Source organism: Hemiscyllium ocellatum, chromosome 13, assembly GCF_020745735.1.
Source record: "Hemiscyllium ocellatum isolate sHemOce1 chromosome 13, sHemOce1.pat.X.cur, whole genome shotgun sequence".
NCBI classification, from domain to species: Eukaryota; Metazoa; Chordata; class Chondrichthyes; order Orectolobiformes; family Hemiscylliidae; genus Hemiscyllium; species Hemiscyllium ocellatum.
Window position 1 is genome coordinate 6,521,768 of NC_083413.1, and position 21,050 is coordinate 6,542,817.

General features: G+C 40.6%; 1 protein-coding gene and 1 long non-coding RNA gene across 3 annotated transcripts in view; one reads left to right on the forward strand and one right to left on the reverse strand.

Annotated features, from left to right (window-relative positions):
- LOC132821762 (plastin-1-like) overlaps positions 1–9,772 on the forward strand; it is a 155,019-nt gene extending 145,247 nt beyond the window's left edge. For both annotated transcript variants that reach the window (XM_060834514.1, XM_060834515.1), the window contains exons 12-16: positions 2–116; positions 2,488–2,621; positions 4,752–4,875; positions 7,392–7,516; positions 8,836–9,772. In XM_060834514.1, the coding sequence (XP_060690497.1) occupies positions 2–116; positions 2,488–2,621; positions 4,752–4,875; positions 7,392–7,516; positions 8,836–8,968 (631 nt within the window). In that variant the 3' untranslated portion in view covers positions 8,969–9,772. The remainder of the gene's footprint in view (position 1; positions 117–2,487; positions 2,622–4,751; positions 4,876–7,391; positions 7,517–8,835) is intronic.
- Positions 1–21,050, reverse strand: part of LOC132821763 (uncharacterized) — a 55,467-nt gene that overhangs the window by 800 nt on the left and 33,617 nt on the right. The window contains exon 2 of the long non-coding RNA XR_009645352.1: positions 386–555. This is a non-coding gene — a long non-coding RNA (uncharacterized LOC132821763). The remainder of the gene's footprint in view (positions 1–385; positions 556–21,050) is intronic.

Genomic DNA, 21,050 nt, shown 5'->3' on the forward strand with positions numbered 1-21,050 from the left:
GTGACCTGATTGATGGCTTAGTAATATTCCAGTTATATGAGAATGTCACTGTACCAGTGGATTGGAACCGTGTCAACAGGCCTCCCTATCCACAGCTTGGGGCTAACATGAAGAAAGTATGCTTATTTTATTATCTCTTTTTAAGTCAACCTGATAACACTAATTGTGCTAATTTTTAAGGATTAATTGTCTTTGTACTAAGCATGAATTTGAATCGTGAACATTAACTGTGTTATCATTTGGTGTCATTGTTATCCTATTATGGTACTGGATGAGCTTATTAAATTTCTTTCAGTTAATTGAAGGAAAAGACCAGATGTCAATCTTGACTTCATTTAAGATTTATTCATAAAATTAGATATTATAAGTGTATAATATAACCTACCATCACTGTCATTGAGCGATGTTTGCGATTTTAGCTAAGATTTTAGCTCTGATTGTGGATCAGGTTGTAAGTTTCCTCGCTGAGCTGGAAGATTTCTTCTCAGATGTTTCATCACCATGCTCGGTAACATCAGTGAGCCTCCAATGGAGCACTGGTGTTCTGTCTCATTGCTATTTGAGCAATTAAAGAAATAACCTAATTAACTAATGAGTCAGCTCTTCAGGCAGCATTGCAACAAAAGAGAAACTGCAAAGGAACCTTATCAAATTACAATAACACTCCTGAGGCTGATGCACTCCACACCCATGTGTCTTTATATTCTCTTTAGTAAACAATTTACATCATCAAGTTAGCTAGTTGACAATCTCTTAAAAGGGAACTGTAAAAAAAAACTTAAAATTTAAAATAGTATTTTGGGAAGTAATAATGCACACTGTAGTACTCATTAGATGCAGAAGCCTCAAGCAAAGTAGTCAACATTTTATACTTCCTCTCGAAGGACTCCCAGGTTCAGACATAACCACACCAGAGAGAGACAAACAATTGGGTCAACTGTCCAGCACCTGTACTTGTTGACAGCCTTCTTGGACATAGCTGCGAACAAGCTAACAATGAGGTTATCCGATCTGCCCATCACTCCCACTCCACAACAGGTGGCCAATGTTCAGCAGTGTGGGGCTGAAAGTGCAGCCAAAGGTACAGCAGTGTCTCCTGAGATAGTCAAAGATAGGTGACATCCTCACTCTATGTAATTATGGAATACTGGCTCCTTGATGCTGCAGAGATAACAGTCTGACTTGGAGCGGTAAATCTCCTGAATCTTTATTACATGGGACTGATACTCAAGTATTTCTTTGTAAAAGTTTGATTACCCAAAAGTAGCAAACAAATATTGTGATGTCCATTGTGTCTCACTCTCTGAACCAAATCATTAGGCTTAGGAAACATGCTTACCTGTACATTTTATCCAAAAAGTAATCCCCATCTGCATATCAATAAGCTTACTGTTGACATCTAAATCATTTTGTTTAGAAATTTTCTAAATTTCATCCCCAATCTGAAAATATTGTTTCCTAATTTAGTAGATTAGACATGCATATCCACAAGATATTCTCAGGTACCTCCCAGGCAAGTGGCCATTCTTCATGTGTCAAGTAAGATGTTTATTATCAACAAAGTATTTGAACTTAGAAGACCAAGTCTGAGGCAATCCTGTCTTCATATTGACTTTTCAGCTAGTTGCTGGATAACAATTGGAAACAGAAGTACTCCAGTATCTTCCCCCAAAAATATTTACTGTGCTGCTCAATGAGCTGAATCCTTTAAGGCCAATTGCAGGACTTTCCACTGCTGCCTTAAGAAAATGAGCTCGCCCATCTTGAAATGGTGTTAGAACCACCAATCTTTGTCAAATGCATGGCTTAGTTCTATACATCTTTACCAATGAGCATTTTGGAAGTCTCTCCTTCAGATTATCAGAATTGCTGTAGTCATAATATTGTGAAGAAAATGTTCAGGTACTGCAGCAAGATGTTCGCATCACAATGTGTTCCACCACTGCTTCTGGTTATGCTGCTAGCACTGAAGAGCTACCAGCCTTCTAATTTGCCAGCAGTTCTTGGAGATGGTATTTCCGCTCTTAAAGGGACAGGGGCTCTGTACCAACAGAGAATTTCCCAAAGTGTACCAAATCATATTTGTGTTTCTAGAAATGGCTATGACTTAGTTGCTGCTCTGGTGTCCTACCTGCCATCACACCACCTTTTCATCATTAAATTCAACTTCACGCGTGCATTGGGATTCATGCTCATGACAGCCTCCATTACTGTATGCCCAGGTTTTGACAGCAATGTCTTAAGATTCATAGATGGTAGTCAAATGAAAATAACTTCAGAAATGTTTCCTTCAAACTTTAAAAAATTCATTACATACTTGAAAGAAAATAAAGTGTGTGCAGATTTAGTTCTCACCCGCCCCCCCACCTAATTTTTGCTGAAAGCCCAGTAAAATCGTTCTGCTCTATTCCTAATTGTTGCATTGGAGACCAATTTGCATAAGCTTAAATCACAACTGAATCTGATGTGTATTCTTGCTGTCTTTAGATCGAAAACTGCAACTATGTCATTGAACTGGGGAAAAACAAAGCTGCCTTTTCCCTTGTGGGTATTGGTGGGCAAGACCTGAATGATGGCAATCACACACTTACACTGGCACTTATTTGGCAGCTCATGAGAAGGTGAGGGAATCCTTTATTGATACAGTGATGCATGTCTTTAAAACTCAAATATTATGCTCACATTTTTCAAATGTTTCTTTCAGGGGTTGTGTGGGGATTTTGAATTAAACAGCAACATCTAAAGAGTCTGAAAGCTGAGTTGATTTGTTTCGAGAAATGTTCTTTGGCAAGATGTTAAGATAGAACGAATAAATAAATCTTGATTTATACAACTTACCCACAATGACGACAGAATATAATTTGCTCTTAAATGCTTTTGCATCAGTTTTTTTTATCTCGGCTAAATTCCTTTGTAGTATATCCTGAGAAATTTTGAACATTAGATTTTTTGAATACTAGATTTTCATTCTTTCAGGACTCGAGACAATTGTGTGCACACCATCCCAGGTTTTGAAAAGCACTTCCATCAGGGAGGGGTAATAATGTATGATTAATTCATCTTTCATTCCAAGGTTCATCACACATGCTCTACCCAGTGGTAGGTTCTTGGCTCATTATCTGCTTTTGCGTCATTTTGAACTTTTCTTTTGCTGTAGTTTATAGGTTTCCTGTTTAGCTCTGGTGAACCTGGGCTGTTGGCATCATTCTTAACCACACGTTAATCATCTTGTGAACAAAGTTGGCTGCATTTGTGGACACAAACAAAGTAAATGTTTTGAGTCTAGTGTGACTCAACTTCACCCACACCAGACTCAAAAAATTTATTCTGTATCTTTCCCCACAGATGCTGCCAGACCAACTGAGTTTTTTCTGCACATGTGCAGTATTTTGCCTGTATTGCAACCAGAGCTGACTAGCAGTATTGGTAATGTGGAGGTGCCAGTGTTGAACTGGGGTAGACAAAGTTAAGAATGGCACATAACCATAACCATAACAACCAGCACCCGAGCTACAAATCTTTACGCAAGCCTTGATCATGAAACACCAGCTTATAGTCCAACAGGTTTATTTGAAAGTATAAGAAACCTGTTGGACTATAACCTGATATTGTGTTACTTTTAACCTTACCAGCACAGAGGAACCTCTATTATATGACGATCAATTATCCCAATATCGGATTATCCGGCAAGATCGCAAGCTCCCAATGCTCGGCTAAACAATGTTATCCAGCATTCAAATACCCGGAATTCGATTAACCGAACGAGATATTGCCTGCCTCTGTCCTTCAGATAATCCAGGTTCCTCTGTATTGACATTTTAAATTTATTTTTATTCTTTTCACATTTCAAGTATTTATATTTTTTCCTAAGTAGAATCGGTGACTCTAGTCTGTGATTTTGTTGATATGGCAGGTTATGATGCCTTAGCCTATAATAAATAAAGGAACAGGTATTTGGATGATGAAAGTTTTGTATTTTGACCCCTTCACCTTCTCTTAGTGTCCACGGCAAAGCACATTTGGTGATGCATCCTTCTCTCTGGATTTAAATGAAGTGCTGTTCAGTTATAGAGTCTGGAAACAGGCCCTTTGGTTCAACGAATCAACACTGATCATAATCCCAAACTAAACTAATCCCACCTGCCTGTGTTTGGGCCATATCCCTCTAAACCCTTCCTATTCATACACCCATCCAGATGCCTTTTAAATGTTATAATTGTACCTGCATCCACCACTTCCTCGTGCAGTCATTGCATACACAAATCACACTCTTGTGCATTTTAAAACAAAGGTTCACCTTCATGAACTTTTTATATCTTTCTCCTCTCACCTTAAAAATATGCCCCTTAATTTTGAACTTCTCCACCATAGGAAAAAGGCCCTTGTCATTCACCTTTGCTATACCTCTCATGATTTTATAAAGTCAATAAGGTCATCCTTCAATTTCCTACACTCAAGTAAAAAAAGTCCCTAACTATTTTTATATCTCAAACCCTCTATTCCCAACAACATCCTGGTACATCTTTCTGAAGCCTCTCCAGTATAATGATATCTTTCCCATAACAGAGTGACCAGAACTGTTCACAGTACTCAAGTTATTATTAGAATCCTATTTCTGGTTTGTTGGATTACAGAAATCATAATTGCTTTTCTTCTAAAGAAAATTATAAGAGGGATACACCATAAAAGTTTCCTCTTTTTTTGTGTGGCTGAAATGGTTAATCTTTGACTTTTCAATTTTATTCTATTAGGTACACTCTGAAGGTGCTGTCAGAACTTGGAGATGGGTCCAAGGTGACAGATGAAATTATTATAAAATGGGTAAATGAAACTTTAGCAAAAGCAAAGAAAAGAAGCTCAATTACGAGCTTCAAGGTAAGTGCAAACTCTAAAGTACTTACATTTATAAATTTGGCTTTATATGAACGTATGAAATTAGAATCAGATGCCTCAAGCCTGTTCTGCCATTTAATAGGATCATGGCTGATCTATTTTATGTTTAGAAATTCACAATCTCTCTCTATCCCTAAAAATCTTTCAATTCTGTGGCCTAACAAAAATATCAATCTGCCTTAAAAAGATTTAATGAGTCCATTTCCAAAGTTGCACAATTCCCAGAAATAATCCCCCTCGTCTCTGCTGTAAAAAGGTGATCCTTAATTTTAAACCAGTGTCCCTAGCTCTGGACTCTTCCCCACAAGAGTAAGCATCCTTTTCACATCAATCTTGTCAAGACCATTCAGGATCTTACATACTTCAATCAAGTCACCTCTTGCTCTTCTAAACTCTATAGAAACAAGCCCTCCCTTCCTGATGAAGGGCTTATGCCCGAAACGTCGAATTTCCTATTCCTTGGATGCTGCCTAACCTGCTGTGCTTTAACCAGCAACACATTTTCAGCTCCCTTCCTCAAAAGACCAGGTATAACTCCTAGTAAACCTCCTCTGAATTACTTCCATCTTTCCTTAAATAAGGAGAATAAAACTGCTGGCAGTAAAATGTCATCTTAAATAGACGAATGTGTGACACCTTATCAAACACCTTCTGAAAATCCAAATATATTAAATCCACTGCTTCCCCTTTATCAGTCCTGCTTGTTACCTCAAAAAGAATTCTAATAAATTCATCAGGCATGATTTCCCCTTCATAAAGCCGTGCTGACTCTGCTTGATCACATTATGCATTTCTGAATACTCGGCTATTGTATCATAGGCCTCTTCTTCACTATGATTCTTTCATCCATCAAATCTCCATTGTAGATTCCTTTTTTCTCACTGGGATATGTCTTTGCTGTGTCTGCCATTGTTTCTCAAGTGTCTTTGTTGCTAAACTCCTTGCCCAGTCCATTCCAGCCGGTTCTGCCTGCATTCTTTTGTAATTACCCTTATATAGGTTTAGCAGTTGTTTCTGATCCATATTCCTCTCCCTCAAACTGAATGCTAAATTCTACCATGCTCTGGTCGCTGTCTCTGAGAGAAGCTTTTGCACTGACATCATTTATTAAGCCCGTCTTATGACATCTCACCAGATCCAAAATAACCTGATCCCTCATTCGATCCATAACACAAAATTCTAGGAAACTGTCCCAAATACGCTAAGAAATCTTCCCAGTGGCTTCCTCTGCTAATCTGATTATCCCAATCTAAAGAACATTAAAGTTACCTATGATTAATATGCTACCTTCATGAAATGTCCTCATTATCTGATTCATCACATTGCTACAGTTAGGGGCCCTAAAGGATACTCTTATCAGTGCCTTCTTGCCTTGTCTGTTTCTTACCTCCACCCACATGAGTTCTACATCTTCTGATCCACAATAAGTTCTTGCTTCATACTCATTCCATTCGGAACCAACAATTCTACCTCGCTATCCCTTTCTCCCTGTCAGTCATTTTGAAAAGTTACATACCTCTGAATACTTTATTCCTAGCTTTGATTTCCTTCCAATCATGTCTCTTCAGTGGCTTTAAGATCATGCTCATTAACCTGTATTTGTGCAGTTTACTTTATCTATTTTATCCTGAATATGATGTTTTCAACGTAGATGAATTAACGAAATGATCTTACAGCCATGTCTCTGTAATGATTATAAGAGGATCAGAGCTTGAGGCTGGATGGTTGAAAGTACTGCTGCTCATGGTGGGATGAAGGAAGGTGGAGACGACCAGACTGGGAAAGATAAATTCTCTGAGAGTTGTAGGACTGGAGGACATTACAAAGATAGAAAGTGTTAATGCAAGAAGTGTTTTGATGGGAGGGAAATGATTTAAGTGTTTATGGAACTGGGATCAACCTGGATCAGTGGATAAGGACAAAGCGAACCAGATACAGAGCAAAGAAAACTTTGCCTCAGAAGAAGCTGAGGGTGATGAGGAATGGGTTCTTGACTGTTTGAATGAGGCAGAGCTTTATACTTTCATTTCATGGATGACTTGACACAGTGCTTCATTCTTCGTATAAGACCCATTAGAACTAGAAATTCACAAAGTTGGGAAGGTATATTGTGCACTCTACATTCTGTGTTGATTCATTGAGCTAAGAGGTGGTGAAAGGTTCGATGCTTGTTTTGGACTGGAAGAATGTGTGTAGAATTTGAACCCTTTTGATCAGTGCCCATTTTTAAAAAAAAATCACAGTTCTTTACACCATAAATAAAACTTGGTCCAATATGAGTATCTAATTTTCTATTTCAAGGTGTTATCTGTATTCAGCATTCTTGTACAATGTAAATGTTTGTAGGTAAATGAAGCTTGGGCCACCTTTTGTTGTATTCAATTTTATAGAAACTATTGTTTTATCATAATTTGCAAGATTGTCTTGACTGGTTGCAATTAAACTGGTTCCACTGTATCATCTACTTTTAAGTTTTTTTGATGTTGTTTATCTTCCAGGATAAGTGCATTTGCACCAGTTTGCCTGTTATAGACTTGATCGATGCTATTGCACCTAATACAATTCGCTACGAGCTGGTGAAACAGACTGACTTCTCTGATATTGACAAGTTAAACAACGCTAAGTAAGTTGATCATGAATAGTAATTCCTTCTGCTTTACTCCATTACAGTTACTTTAAATAGATTCTGTGTTGAATTTTGACTATTTTGTTGGATAATGGTAAAACTAGGCAAATTCTGGTTGAGATAGATCTGGTTTATACAATTTTTTTTTAAATGACTTTCATTTATACAGCTCCTTTCAGGATCATTATATATGCCAGAGGGCCTCCCAGCTTGTGAAATATGTTTGAAGTGTCATCACTCTTTGCAGTATAGGAAAGAGCCAATTTGCTCTCTGCAAGCTCCCATGAAAATACACTCACCAGATAATCTATTTTTGTGATGTTGTTTGAGGAATAAATTTGGGCTGGAGGTGGTGGTGGAGTGTGCAGTGGAGGGAAGTGGGATGTGGGCAGCAGAGAGAGAGAGAGAGAGAGAGAGACAACCCCGCTCTCCACTACTCTTCTTTGGAATACAGTCTGTTCTGATATAACACGACAATTCCGTTCCTGTGCGATCTTGCCTTATAAGAAAATCGCGCAATAGCAGCACCATTTAAACCACTGGAACTGGAATTGGTTTTGGCAATACAAGTAAGGAAAGTTTGTGTTCTGCAAATAATGGTCTAAATTCTTCAATTGTATTATAGCCAATTTGTGTTGAAGAAACACTCATTATAGCAGAACCGACTCTTGTGTTATGGGATCTTTTACATCTTCCTGAGAAAACAGCACCTAATAGCTATTAGGTGTCCTTTTGATTCTTTGTATTTTTATCCACCAGATTTGCTTGTATTAAACTAAAACAAAATTCAACAGAATTTACGTGAGTATTTCACCCAGCCTTTCTACTGATCCGTAAACAGGAGAAAATGCTGCTTGAAATGCAATTACCATCTCTTCTCACCCCATCTTCCAAAGTCAATTTAGTGTGAATGATGAGGCAGACAGACATTTTATTTTCAATTGTTTTTACTGTTTTAAGATTTACAATTTTGATTTCATTGCTTAAGTTTGAGTAGGAGTTACTGGTTTTTGCATTAACTTTTGTAGTGGTAATTAGTTCTGAACTGAAATATCAGAAAAGATTTTATTGTTAAAGTGTGGAAAACAATTATTAAAATGTTCAAGGAATCAGTAACACAGGTGGGAAACTCTCCACTATATAATTTCCCACTTGAAAGCAATGCATATAATTGTAAACAAGAAGCACTGCACAAAATGTGGAGTAGGCAAAACTTGGAAGCTGAAATGCAGGGATGAGAAACAAAAGACAGTCTGTCTTGAAATAGCACTTCTCTTCATAAGAGTATTCAATTATGATGTGCTTATCTCTTTCAGATATGCCATTTCAGTAGCACGAAAGATAGGCACTCGTGTATATGCACTGCCTGAAGATCTGGTGGAAGTGAAGCCAAAGATGGTTATGACTGTCTTTGCTTGCTTAATGGGAAAGGGATTGAAAAAGGTGTGAAGAGAACTGAGAACCTTGTTCACATTGATTCTGTCTGCCATATCAAACCAATTCAGCATCCTGTAATTCATACAATTATCTGTCATTTTATTTTTGATCTGTTTTCAGCAGATAATATCATTGGGAACAATTTCAGAAGCAAAACACTAACTAGAAATCATTTTCATTTTTGAGCACTAATTTATTATTTGTGTATTTTAAATGTTCCTGTATTTAATTTTCCATGTTGCTGTTAAGATTAAAACTCTTATTTCTGTTTGTTATTTATAGTGCATCATTCACCAGACAATTGTGTTGTATCCTGTAATGCTTACAATGTAAAACATGTATCCAAAGTTCTTGTACTTGAGCATATTCATGATTGACCTGCTTTTTGAAAATAGCTGCTGTTTTGTAAATGACTTCTATTATGATCAAATTGCAAATATTTAAATATGTACAATTAGTTTTGTGGAAGGAATTAGTAGTAATTCAGTCTGTGGTTCTCTTGGAGTAACACAATCTATTTTTGGTTTAACCAGTTTGAGTATATGCAGTGTCCTGAGATTGAATTGCAACTTTTAACTTCTGCCATAATTTCTGCCCTATGATAAGTATATAGTTGCTATTTAGACATGTGCAGGTATACTGTGTTATTGAGAAGGTACAGTGGTGCCACCCGAGCACATGGCTTCAAGTAGTCATGTCGCAGTGTTCACAAACTTGTACAACATTGGTCACAATCTCCACATAGCTGAATAATGTAGAATTCGTATGTGACTAAAAACCTTTAATCCTAATAAATCTATAACCTGTTTGATAAGAGATTACATGTATGAATCAGCATTTCTATGAATTGCAGCACTTTACATCACAGTCTTATAATCATTATTGTGATAATTAAACTATTTTCTTTCACCAGAGTGAAAACATTCAGACACTTCTAAAATTCACTTTGCTCCTTGGTGAAATTTGGGGGAAAAAATTGATTGCATATGCTTGTGGGACTTGTATATGAAACACCGAAAGCTAGCACACAGGTGTGGCAAGGAATCGGGAATGCTAATGGAATGTTGGCCCTCATCAAGGGGATTGGAGTATCATAGGGAAGTGCAACTGTACAAGATGCTGGCGAGACCACATCTGGAGTACTGTGAGCAGTTTTGGTCCACTTATTTAAAGAAATATATAATTAATTGGAAGCAGTTCAGAGAAAGTTCACTAGGATGATCTCTGGTCTGGAGGGATTGCCTTATCAGCAATGGTTAAACAGGTTGAGACTAGGTAAAAACAATGACTACAGATGCTGGAAACCAGATTTTGGATTAGTGGTGCTGGAAGAACACAGCAGTTCAGACAGCATCCGAGGAGCAGCAAAATCAACGTTTTGGGCAAAAGCCCTTCAGGATTCCTGATGAAGGGCTTTTGCCCGAAATGTCGATTTTGCTGCTCCTTGGATGCTGCCTGAACTGCTGTGCTCTTCCAGCACCACTAATCCAAAAAACCAGATTGAGACTGCCTACTCAGAGTTCAGAAGAATGAGAGGTGATCTAATTGAAACATGTAGGATTCTTAAGGGACTTGACAACATAAATGCTGAGAGCATGTTTCTCCTTATGGGTGTCAAGGACCAGAGGACATAAGCTCAGAACAAAAGGATGCCAATTTAAGACCAATAAGGAAGAATTTCTTCTCAGCCATGATCCTATTGAATGGTGGAGCTGGCTTTAAGGGTCAAATGGTCTATTCCTGTTCCTATTTCTTATGGTTTTTTGATCTTTTAAAAAACTCATATGGTTCTAAACTAGGATAAGTGTGAGGTTATCCAATTTGGTAGCACAGCAGGAAAGCAGTTTATTGGCTGGCTATAAATTGAGGGAGGGGAATGTGCTACAAGACCAGAGTGTTCTGATACAGCAGTAGCTGAAAGTAAGCACGCAGGTGCAACAGGCAGTAAAGAAGGAAATGCTATGTTGATCATTGTAGCGAGTTGATTTGAGAACTGGAACAAAAATGTCTTGCTGGAATTATACAGGGCTTTGCTGAGACCACACCTGGAATATTGTGTGCAGTTTTGGTTTCTGAGGAAGGGTGCTCTTGCGATAGAGGCACTGCAGTGAAGGTTGACTGGACTGATTCCTGGAATAATGAGAAGGAAACACTGGGCTCAGTGGTTAGCACTGCTGCCTCACAGCACCAGAGTTCCAGGTTAGATTCCATCCTCGGGCGACTGTCTGTGTAACGTTTGCACATTCTCCCTGTGTCTGCGTGGGTTTCCTCCGGGTTCCTCCCACAGTCCAAGGATGTGCAGGCCAGGTGAATTGGCCATGCTGGGCGGCACGGTGGCACAGTGGTTAGCACTGCTGCCTCACAGCGACAGAGGCCCGGGTTCAATTCCCGAATCAGGCGACTGACTGTGTAGAGTTTGCACATTCTCCCAGTGTCTGCGTGGGTTTCCTCCGGGTGCTCCGGTTTCCTCCCACAGTCCAAAGATGTGCAGGTCAGGTGAATTGGCCATGCTAAGTTGCCCATAGTGTTAGGTAAAGGGGTAAATGTAGGGGTATGGGTGGGTTGCGCTTCGGCGGGTCGGTGTGGACTTGCTGGGTCGAAGGGCTTGTTTCCACACTGTAAGTAATCTAATCTAAACTGCCCATTGTGTTAGGTGCATTAGTCAGAGGGAAATGGGTCTGGGTGGGTTACTCTTTGGAGGGTTGGTGTGGACTGGTTGGGCCTAAGGACCTGTTTTCACACTGTAGGGAATTTAATCTAATCTAAATCTCATAGAAACCTATAAAACTCTGACAGAACCAAACTTGATATTTGCAGGAAAGATGTTCCCGATGGTGGGGTAGTCTAGAACCAGGGGTCAGATTTTATGGATCTGGGATTGATTATTTGGGACTGAGATGAGGATAAATTTCTTCACCCAGAAAGTTGAGCCTATGGAATTCTCTGCCACAGAAAAGAGTTGAAGCCAAAACATTATTTGATTTCAAGGAGTTGGATATGGCACTTCGTTAAAGTCACTAAAGGAGATGAGGTAAACAGGAATAGATTGATAAACTGGACAATCGGCTATGATCATATTGAATGGTGGAGCAGACGCTAAGGGCTGAATGGCTTACTCTTGCTCGTCTTTGTACATTTTGTGTTCAGTGAGACTTGGATTTTATGTTCATGTGTTGTTTTGTTCTTTGTAGCAGGAATTGTAAACAATGAATGATTAGAAAATGTTTTGGGTATATTGATTGACTGATTAAAATTTGTTTGGATCAACTTACTTTTGAATGCAGGAAGAGTACTCTGTGCAGTTGCTAAAACTATAGTATTGTGCTCTGCGTACAATGCCAATTCATGAACTGGAATAACTACATGCGGGTATAATGTATTGTTTTTTGTGGCTACTATTAGGAGTGTAACTGGTTTGGAAATTTGATTCAAATTATGGTGCACAGCCTAGGACTCAAATGGTGCAATGATAACGTTCCTATCTCTGAGCCGAAATGTCTGGGTTCAGCAACTTCCCCTGAGGATCATTCTAACAGTCTCAACAGCTTAATGAAAAATGTTTATAGTTTGACTGGTTTAGCTTTTTTGCACACTCTATTGCTTTTGATGAGATTTCACCATTTTTATTTTGGAGATGTTATTGCAAAATGTTCAAAATGCAATTTACAGCAAGATGCTTAAATAGCATCATCAAGTCAAACAGCATGGAAACAGACCCTTTGATTCAACTAGTCCATGTTCTGACCCTGTTCTCAAACTAAATTAGTCCCACTTGCCTGTGTTTGGCCAATATCCCTCCAAATCTTTAGTATTCATGTACATACCCAAATGTTTTTTTAAATGTTGCATCTGCATTCGCCACTTCCTCTGGCAGTTCATTCCACACACTAACAACTCTATATAAAAATGTTGCCGTCATGTCCTTTTTAAAATTTTCTCCTCTCACCTTAAAAATATACCCTATAGATTTGAACTCCCAATCCTAGGGACAAGACCCTTCTTATTCACCTTTTCAATTGCCCTAATAGAGATCACAGTGCAGTGAAGCATCAGTAAGCTAATCAGTGTTACTTTAATATTCAGGGTAGATGTTCAACTTGCCCTCCAGTTTGATTTTCATAGGAACAGGAGTAGGCCATTCAGCCCCATGATCCTGTTCTACCATTCAATGATATCATAGCTGTTCTGTGGCCTAACTCCATGTACCTGCCTTTAATCCACATCCTTTAATACATTTGCTGAACAAAACTTGAACTGTCAGGTTTGAAATTAACAACTGATCTAGCATTTTGCTGTTTTGGAAAAGTATTCCAAACCTCTCCCACCCTTTGTGTGTAGACATGCTTCCTAAACAGCCTGGCCCTAATTCTCAGGCTATACCCCCAGTTCTAGAATCTCCAATCAGTGGAAATAGTTTATCTACCCTGTCTTTTCTTGTTAATATCTTGAAGGTTTCGGTCAGATTATCCTTCACCTTTTTAAATTCTGACTTGGGTGGTTTCTCTTAGAGGTGTATATCTTTACAGATATTTGTATATCTTGCACAACATCAATTTTATGCTTAGGTAACATACAAATCTTGGCTGGTGCATTAAAGCTGGTAATGTGAGCTGCTAGAAGTCATTATTGGGTGGAAGTGGCAGAATTACCTTATTCTGATCAGATAATTGAAAAAATTTCAATACATTGTTTAAAAACCTGCTGAGAACATAAAAATAAAACAAAGAATTGCAGATGCTGGAAATCTGGAATAAAAACTATAATTCTGATCAAATAGCATGTAAAAAGCTACACTTTAGTGAAAGCTTCATTTCAGTGCTGAAAATTAAAGTTTATTATCTGACTGTCTGATGGAGAATTTAATACATATGCTTGTTGAAAATCAGGCTGAGTAAACAGCTTTTATGAGTTTTGTAAGTTTGCTTGCTGAGCTCGTAGGTTTGTTCTCAAGCATTTTGTCGCCATACTAGGTAACATCAGTGAGCCTCCGTTGAAACACTAGTGTTCTGTCCCGCTTTCTATTTCTGTGTCTTGGTCTTTTAAGGTGGGTAATATCATTTCCGGTTCTTTTTCTCAGAGGTTGGTAAATGGGGTCCAAAACAATGTGTTTATTGATTTGAGTTCTGGTTTGAATGCCAGGCCTCTAGGAATTCCTGTATGTGTCTCTGTTTACCCGGTACTAAGGCGGATGTGTTGTTCCACTCGAAGCAGTATCCTTCTTCGTTGTATGTAAGGTTACTAGTGATAGCTGGTCATATCTTTTGGTGGCTAGTTGGTGCTCATGTATCTTGGTGGCTAGTTTTCTCCTGTCTGTCCGATGTAGTCTTTGTTGCAATCCTTGCAGGGTATTTTGTAAAAATTCAAATTCATTTTGCTGATTGTTGATATGGGGTCCTTTAGGTTCATCAGTAGCTGTTTCAGTGTGTTGGTAGGTTTGTGGGCTTCCGTCAAGGGCCAAGGGGTCAGAGTAGTCTGGTAGTCATCTCTGAGATGTCTTTGTATGGTAATGTGGCTGGAATCTCTGGGCATGTTGTGTCTTTTTGTTTGGGCTTGTTGTTTAAGAATTGGTGGACTGTGTTTATTGGGTACCTGTTGTTCTTGAACATGCTGTATAGGTATTTTTCTTGTGTTTGTAGTTCCTAAGTGGTGCAGTGTGTTGTAGCCCTTTTAAATAATGTCTTGATGCAGCTCTAGTATTGGGATGATTACTTCAGTAGTTGAATATCTGGTCTGTGTTCTCCATTTGACTGTTCATTCCACTGTGACCTCTAGGAAGGGGAGTATGTTGTTGTTCTCTTCCTCTTTGGTGAAATTTATGTCAATCAGGATGTTGTTAATGATATTGTAAGTTTCTTCCCATTTGTTCGATTTCATGATGACATAGCGGACCCAAAGCTTGGGTTTGATCGTGAGGAGGGCTGTTCGTTCAAATCTCTGCATTACTGCTTCTGCTAAGAATCCTGATATTGGTGATCCCATAGGTGTCCTGTTGATTTGTTTGTAGGCCTTGTTGTTTAAGGTGAAGTGGGTAGTGAGGCACAGGTCTACTAGTTTGAGGATGCTGTCCTTGCATGGAGTTGATGCTGTCTTATGTTTGTGTCCTTGGTTCGTCTAGTAGTGAAGTCCGTGTTCCTTTGACCAGGTTGACATTAATTGATGTGAATATGGCCGTAAGTTCGAAGGAGATCATGACTTTGTCCTCTGCTATCTTGTTCAGGAATTCTTGAATGGAGTAATTGGAGTGGCATGAATGGTCTTCTAGGTATTTCCGTTTACAACTAGGTATTTCAGTTCCTTTGCTAGTCTCTATGTTGGTATGCCAGGAATTGAGACTGTGGTTCTGATGGGGGCCCCTGGTTTGTGTATCTTAGGTAATCCGTAGAAGGGGGTGTATTGGATCCATCAGGTTTTATTCTTTGGAGGTCCGCCTTGTTAATTTCACCTGATTTGTGGAGTTTCTTCAGTTCTGCTGTGTTACGGTTTTCTAGCTGTGGAGTCTGGTCCATCTCCACCTGCTGGTAGATGTTGGTATCTGTGAGAAAAGTGAAAAAGAATTCTCTTTTTCAATGTACTGTGTTCTGTTTAGGATAATGGTCATTTGTCCCTTGTTTGCAGGTAGGATTACAATATTTTTGTCTTTTCTGAGTCCTTCTAGGGCTTTCCTTTCCTGTGTGTTCTTTCTTCTTTCTTCCTGCTTGGTGTTGCTGCTCCTGTCTGTCTGATGGTCTGCTGGGTTTCTGCTGCAAGTCTGTTGTCTTTCAGCATTATCCCAGACATTGACATCTTTGATGTTACATCCTGTTATTCTGCTAAAGTTATTATGGTTTTTGTCCCAGAAAGAAACTTTCAGATCTTGAGCATTCATGATGTTCATTCTATAGTTAGGAAGCCTCTTAAAGTCTAAATATCTAGTGCACATACTGTCCAAATAATTGTAAACTCCACAAATCATCAACTAGGAAATTTGTCATTTGACAGGTACAGTACTGGTGTATTGTTTGAAAAGACACATTTTGAATCGCTCAACCTCCTCGCGGGAGCAGAAGGACCAGTTCCACCACGGAACGCGCCGGGTGGCCTTCTATGGAGGTCGCGGTTTCCCTTCCCACATGGTTGAGGATGCCCTCCGGCGCGTATCGTCCACATCCCATGCCTCCGCCCTCGGACCCCGCCCCTCCGGCCAAGGCTGGGGCGGGACGCCCCCTGGTGCTCGCCTTCCGCCCTGCAGGCCTTCGCATGGACCGGATCATCCGCCGACATTTCCGCCGCCTCCGGGGGGAACCCCACCGCCAGGGATGTTTCCCTCCCCACCCTTTCCGCCTTCCGCAGGGGCCGTTCCCTCTGTGGCTGCCTAGTCAGGTCCACACCCCCCTGTGGCTCGCCCTCCCATCTCGGTGCTTTCCCCTGCCACCGCGGGGGCTGTGGGGCCTGCGCCCGCGCCTCCTCCCTCACCTCTATCCGCGTCCATCGGAGTTTTGCCTGCACATCCACTGGTGTCGTTTGTTGTGTCCGTTGCTCCCGCTGAAGTCTCTTCTGCATTGGGGAAGCTGGGCGCCTCCTGGCGAAGCGCTTTGGGGGGCATCTCCGGGACACCCGCCCCGTGGCCCGGCAGTTCGGCTCCCCCTCCTGCTCTGCCGGGGACGTGGAGGTCCTGTGCCTCCTTCACCGCCACAACCTCGACGCTGGGTGCCTGGAGGGGGAGCACCTCATCTTTCACCTCGGAACACTTCAGCCCCAGGGCGTCGGTATGGACTTCGGCAGTTTCCTCATTTCCCCTTCCCCTGCCTCACCCTGGTTCCAAGCTTCCAGCTCGGTGCTGTCCCCATGACTTGTCCGAACTTGTCCTACCTGCCTATCTCCTTTTCCACTTATCCACTCCACCCTCTCCTCTCTGACCTATCACCTTCATCCCCTCCCCCACTCACCCATTGTACTCTATGCTACTTTCTCCCCACCCCACCCTCCTCTAGCTTATCTCTCCACGCTTCAGGCTCACTGCCTGTATTCCTGATGAAGGGCTTTTGCCCGAAACGTCAATTTCGCTGCTCCTTGGATGCTGCCTGAACTGCTGTGCTCTTCCAGCACCACTAATGCCTCATGATTTTGTAAACTTCTGTAAGGTCACCCTTCAACTTCCTATGGTCCAGTAAAAAAGTCCCAGCCTATTTTTATAACTCAAATCCTCCATTCCCATCAACATCCTGGTAAATCTTTTCTGAACTCTTAGTTTAATAATATCCTTCGTATAATGGTGACCGGAGGACACAATGCTCCAGAAGAGGCCTTACCAATGTTCTGTACAAAATCCATCATCACCTTGCTGTAGCAGTATAGCTCCAACTCTTTTATCACTAGCATCGATTGTAACTTTGAAGATTTTCAAAAAAATTGGTGAAACTAATACTGGTGCACTGCTCTAAATTCTCAAATGCTTCTTGGCATTGTTCTGTCCACTGAAATTTTGTATTCTTTATTAAATCTGTTGGTGGAACAGATAGAATCTGCTTAGTCCCAAAAATTGAAGTACCTCTTTCTGGTGTGTGATACTGGTCATGGAAATACCTTGATGGCTTTCATCTTGGAGTTTCTTCGGTCATGACAGCCTTCCATGAACGACATTATGTCTCAGGAACGTCACCTGTGAAGTCTGTTTTCTTTACGTTTATTACCAGTTTTGTATCTCGTAATGTTTCAAAGAGCTCTGCCAATTGTACCATGTGATCTTTCCATTACTCACTAAAGACCACTACATCAGCCAGGTAACCTGTAGAAATTGTTAATCCAGCCACAGCTCTGTTCATGAGTCTTCGGAATGTGGCTGGTGCATTCTTCATTCCAAAAGGCATCACTTTGAATTGGTAAAGCCCGTGTGGGGTTATAAATGCAGAAACTTTTATCGCTTTCTCCGATAAAGGTACCTGTCAATAGCTACACAGTAAGTCCAACTTTGTGATGTAACTGGCTTGTCCAACTTCTTCTGTACAGTCCTCCAATCTTGGTGTTGTGTATGAGTCCAATTATGTTATGGCCTTGACATTCCAATACTCCTCACTAAATCATTGAGTCCTATCAGGTTTGGGAACTAACACGATCGGCAAACTCTACTTGATTCGATGATATCCTCATTGAGCATCGCATCCACTTCCTTTTGAACCTGTGTGGCTTTGAAAGTATTAAGTCTATAGGGGTGTTGTTTTATCGGAACGGCATTCCCTATTTCCATCTCATGCACAATAGTATTAGGCCTCCCCATCTTAGTCCTGCATATGTCCTCATATTGCTCCAAGAAAATCTTACAACTGGATTCTTTGCTCCTGAGACAGATAGTTCACTAACCTATCCCACTCTTCAAGGACTTCCTCATTGTTTAATGTATTTTGAGGCACATCAAACTCCACAACATATGCATTTGATTCCTCACTCTGTGGGGCAGTAACTAATATCTGTTTCTCCAGCTCCTTGTCTCTATTTTAATAAGGTTTCAACATATTCACATGACCTACCCAATACAGCTTTTTTTCTATCCAGCACCTTTACCAGATTGTTTAGCTGACTTGACTTTTTCTCAATTTGATAGGGACCATTAAACCCAGCTTTGAAGGATTCTCCTGCCACTGGTAATGATACTAATACATCATTAGAAAACATCCAAAGTTTAGAGTTTTTATCTGCCATCTGCTTCGTTCTATGCTGTGCCCTCTTCAGGTGCTGTTTAGCTAACTCACCTACCCAATTTCATCACTCCCTCAACTTCGATGCACAATTGAAGTGTGAGATCTCTGACTTTGGTCCTGTCATATTTTCTTTAATTAATTTCAAAGGCTCTCTCACTTCATGTCTGAATATTAACTCAAAGGGAGTAAACTTGAGTCAATTTGTTTGGAGCATCTCTAATGGTAAACAATAAGAATGGGATACCTTTATCCCAATTATGCTCTTAATATGGTCTTCAGGGTCTGATGCCATCTTTCCAAAGCTCCCTGGGATTCAGGATGATACTGACTTGATTTGAAGTGCTGTATGCCTAGGCTAACCGTGACTTCCTTAAACAACCTAGCAGTAAAATTAGACCTTTAGGTCTGACTAAATCTCGGCAGCCCATAATGTGTGAACAAAGCTACTAACTCCTCTACCGCCCATTTTTGCCTTAACACTCCATAATGGAATTGCCTCTCTAAATCTGGTAGACGCATCCATTATGATTAGTAAGTACTGGTTGTCACTTTAGGAAGGGGACCTACACAATCAATCATAACACATGTGAAAGGCTCTTTGAATGTGGGAAACAGCAACAAAAATGCAGGTTTTATTACTGCCTCTGGCTTACCAACCATGTATGACATGTACATTAAAATTTAATTACATCCTTGTGCAGTCAGGCCAACGGAAATGCTTTTGTCCCTTAGCCTGTGTCTTCCTTACACCTGGGTGACCTACCGGTAATTCATGTGCTACTCTTAACTCTTCCTGTCTGTATGCTATCAGCAGCACAAACTGGTGCACTTCTGCCCATTTCTCCTCTGCATTATCCTGCCATGGTCTCCATTTTTGTCTTAGGATTCTATCTTTAAGATAATAACCCTCAGGAATATATTCTGATTCCTTTATCTTTCTCATTAGATTTTGCATCTTGCTGTGACTTATGATAGTGGGTCTTGTTACTACATCGTCTGGAAAAACTCTTTTTTTTCTTTTAACTCCTCAGTTTCCTGGGCTTCCTTTGGCTTCTCCCCAGTAAGGGCTGTCACTCCCACTTTGGATCCTGATCAATCATTCCCAAGAACAAACTGCATTCCTGGAATTGACACTCTGTCAATCAGCATCAAAGGAACAGGAGAATCGACGTTTTGGGCATAAGTTTCCTGAAGAAGGGCTTATGCCCGAAATGTCGATTCTCCTGTTCCTTTGATGCTGCCTGACCTCCTGCGCTTTTCCAGCAACACATTTTTAAGTTCTGATCTCCAGCATCTGCAGTCCTCACTTTCTCCTTCACTCTGTCAATCACTCCCACTGTTACTTCCCCAGTCTTCATTTGGCACTCAAATCTGACCTTACATAGGGGAATGCTGAATTTCTGCACGTTTATCCCACAAATTACCACTCTCTGGGATAACATGTCAGAAAGAGTGCAAAAATGTTCATCTCTTACTACTAGAAACTGTTTAGATCCCGTATCTCTCAAAATTAAAATTTCTTTCGTTTCTTCCCCTGTTCTTCCTGAGTAAACTTTACCCACAGAAGCCAAGTCTTTATAGAGATCAGACGCTAACTCAAAACCCATTCCATCCCTATGCTGTGAACTCTCCTGCAGCTCCTCAACTTTTTTGGGGGTTTCCTTTACTACTTTCAATAATGCCACTAGCTTAGCCTCTTTTACCACATCTTTTCTCACAGTGCCTTTCTTTAATGATCAGCACTGTGACTTTACATGCCTCACTTTACCACAGTGAAAACACTCCTTTTCACCCTCTTAGGACGTTTTTTTTTCCACTGTGGTAAGCTATTACCAGTGTGCTGTAATCTTTGTTTTACAATGTAGAATCTTCCCTTCTCCCAATTTACATCCCTCTCGGGATGAAATTCTTGCCAGAAGCTAAATTTTGAAAATGTGTTGCTGGAAAAGCGCAACAGGTCAGGCAGCATCCAAGGAGCAGGAGAATTTACCTTTCGGGCATGAGCCCTTCTTCAGGAATGAGGAGAGTGTGCCATGCAGGCTAAGATAAAAGGTAGGGAGGAGGGACTTGGGGGAGGGGTATTGGAAATGCGATAGGTGGAAGGAGGTTAAGGTGAGGGATAGGCCGGAGTGGGAATAGGGGCGGAGAGGTCAGGAAGAAGATTGCAGTTGTTGTGTTTCTGTTCGCCGAGCTGGTGGTTTTTGTTGCAAACGTTTCGTCCCCTTTCTAAGTGACATCCTCAGTGCTTGGGAGCCTCCTGTGAAGCGCGTCTGTCATGTTTCCTTCGGCTTTTATAGTGGCTTGTCTCTGCCGCTTCCGGTTGTCAGTTGCTGTCCGCTGCAGTGGCCGGTATATTGGGCCCAGGTCGATGTGTTTGTTGATAGAATCAGTGGATGAGTGCCATGCCTCTAGGAAGGGGA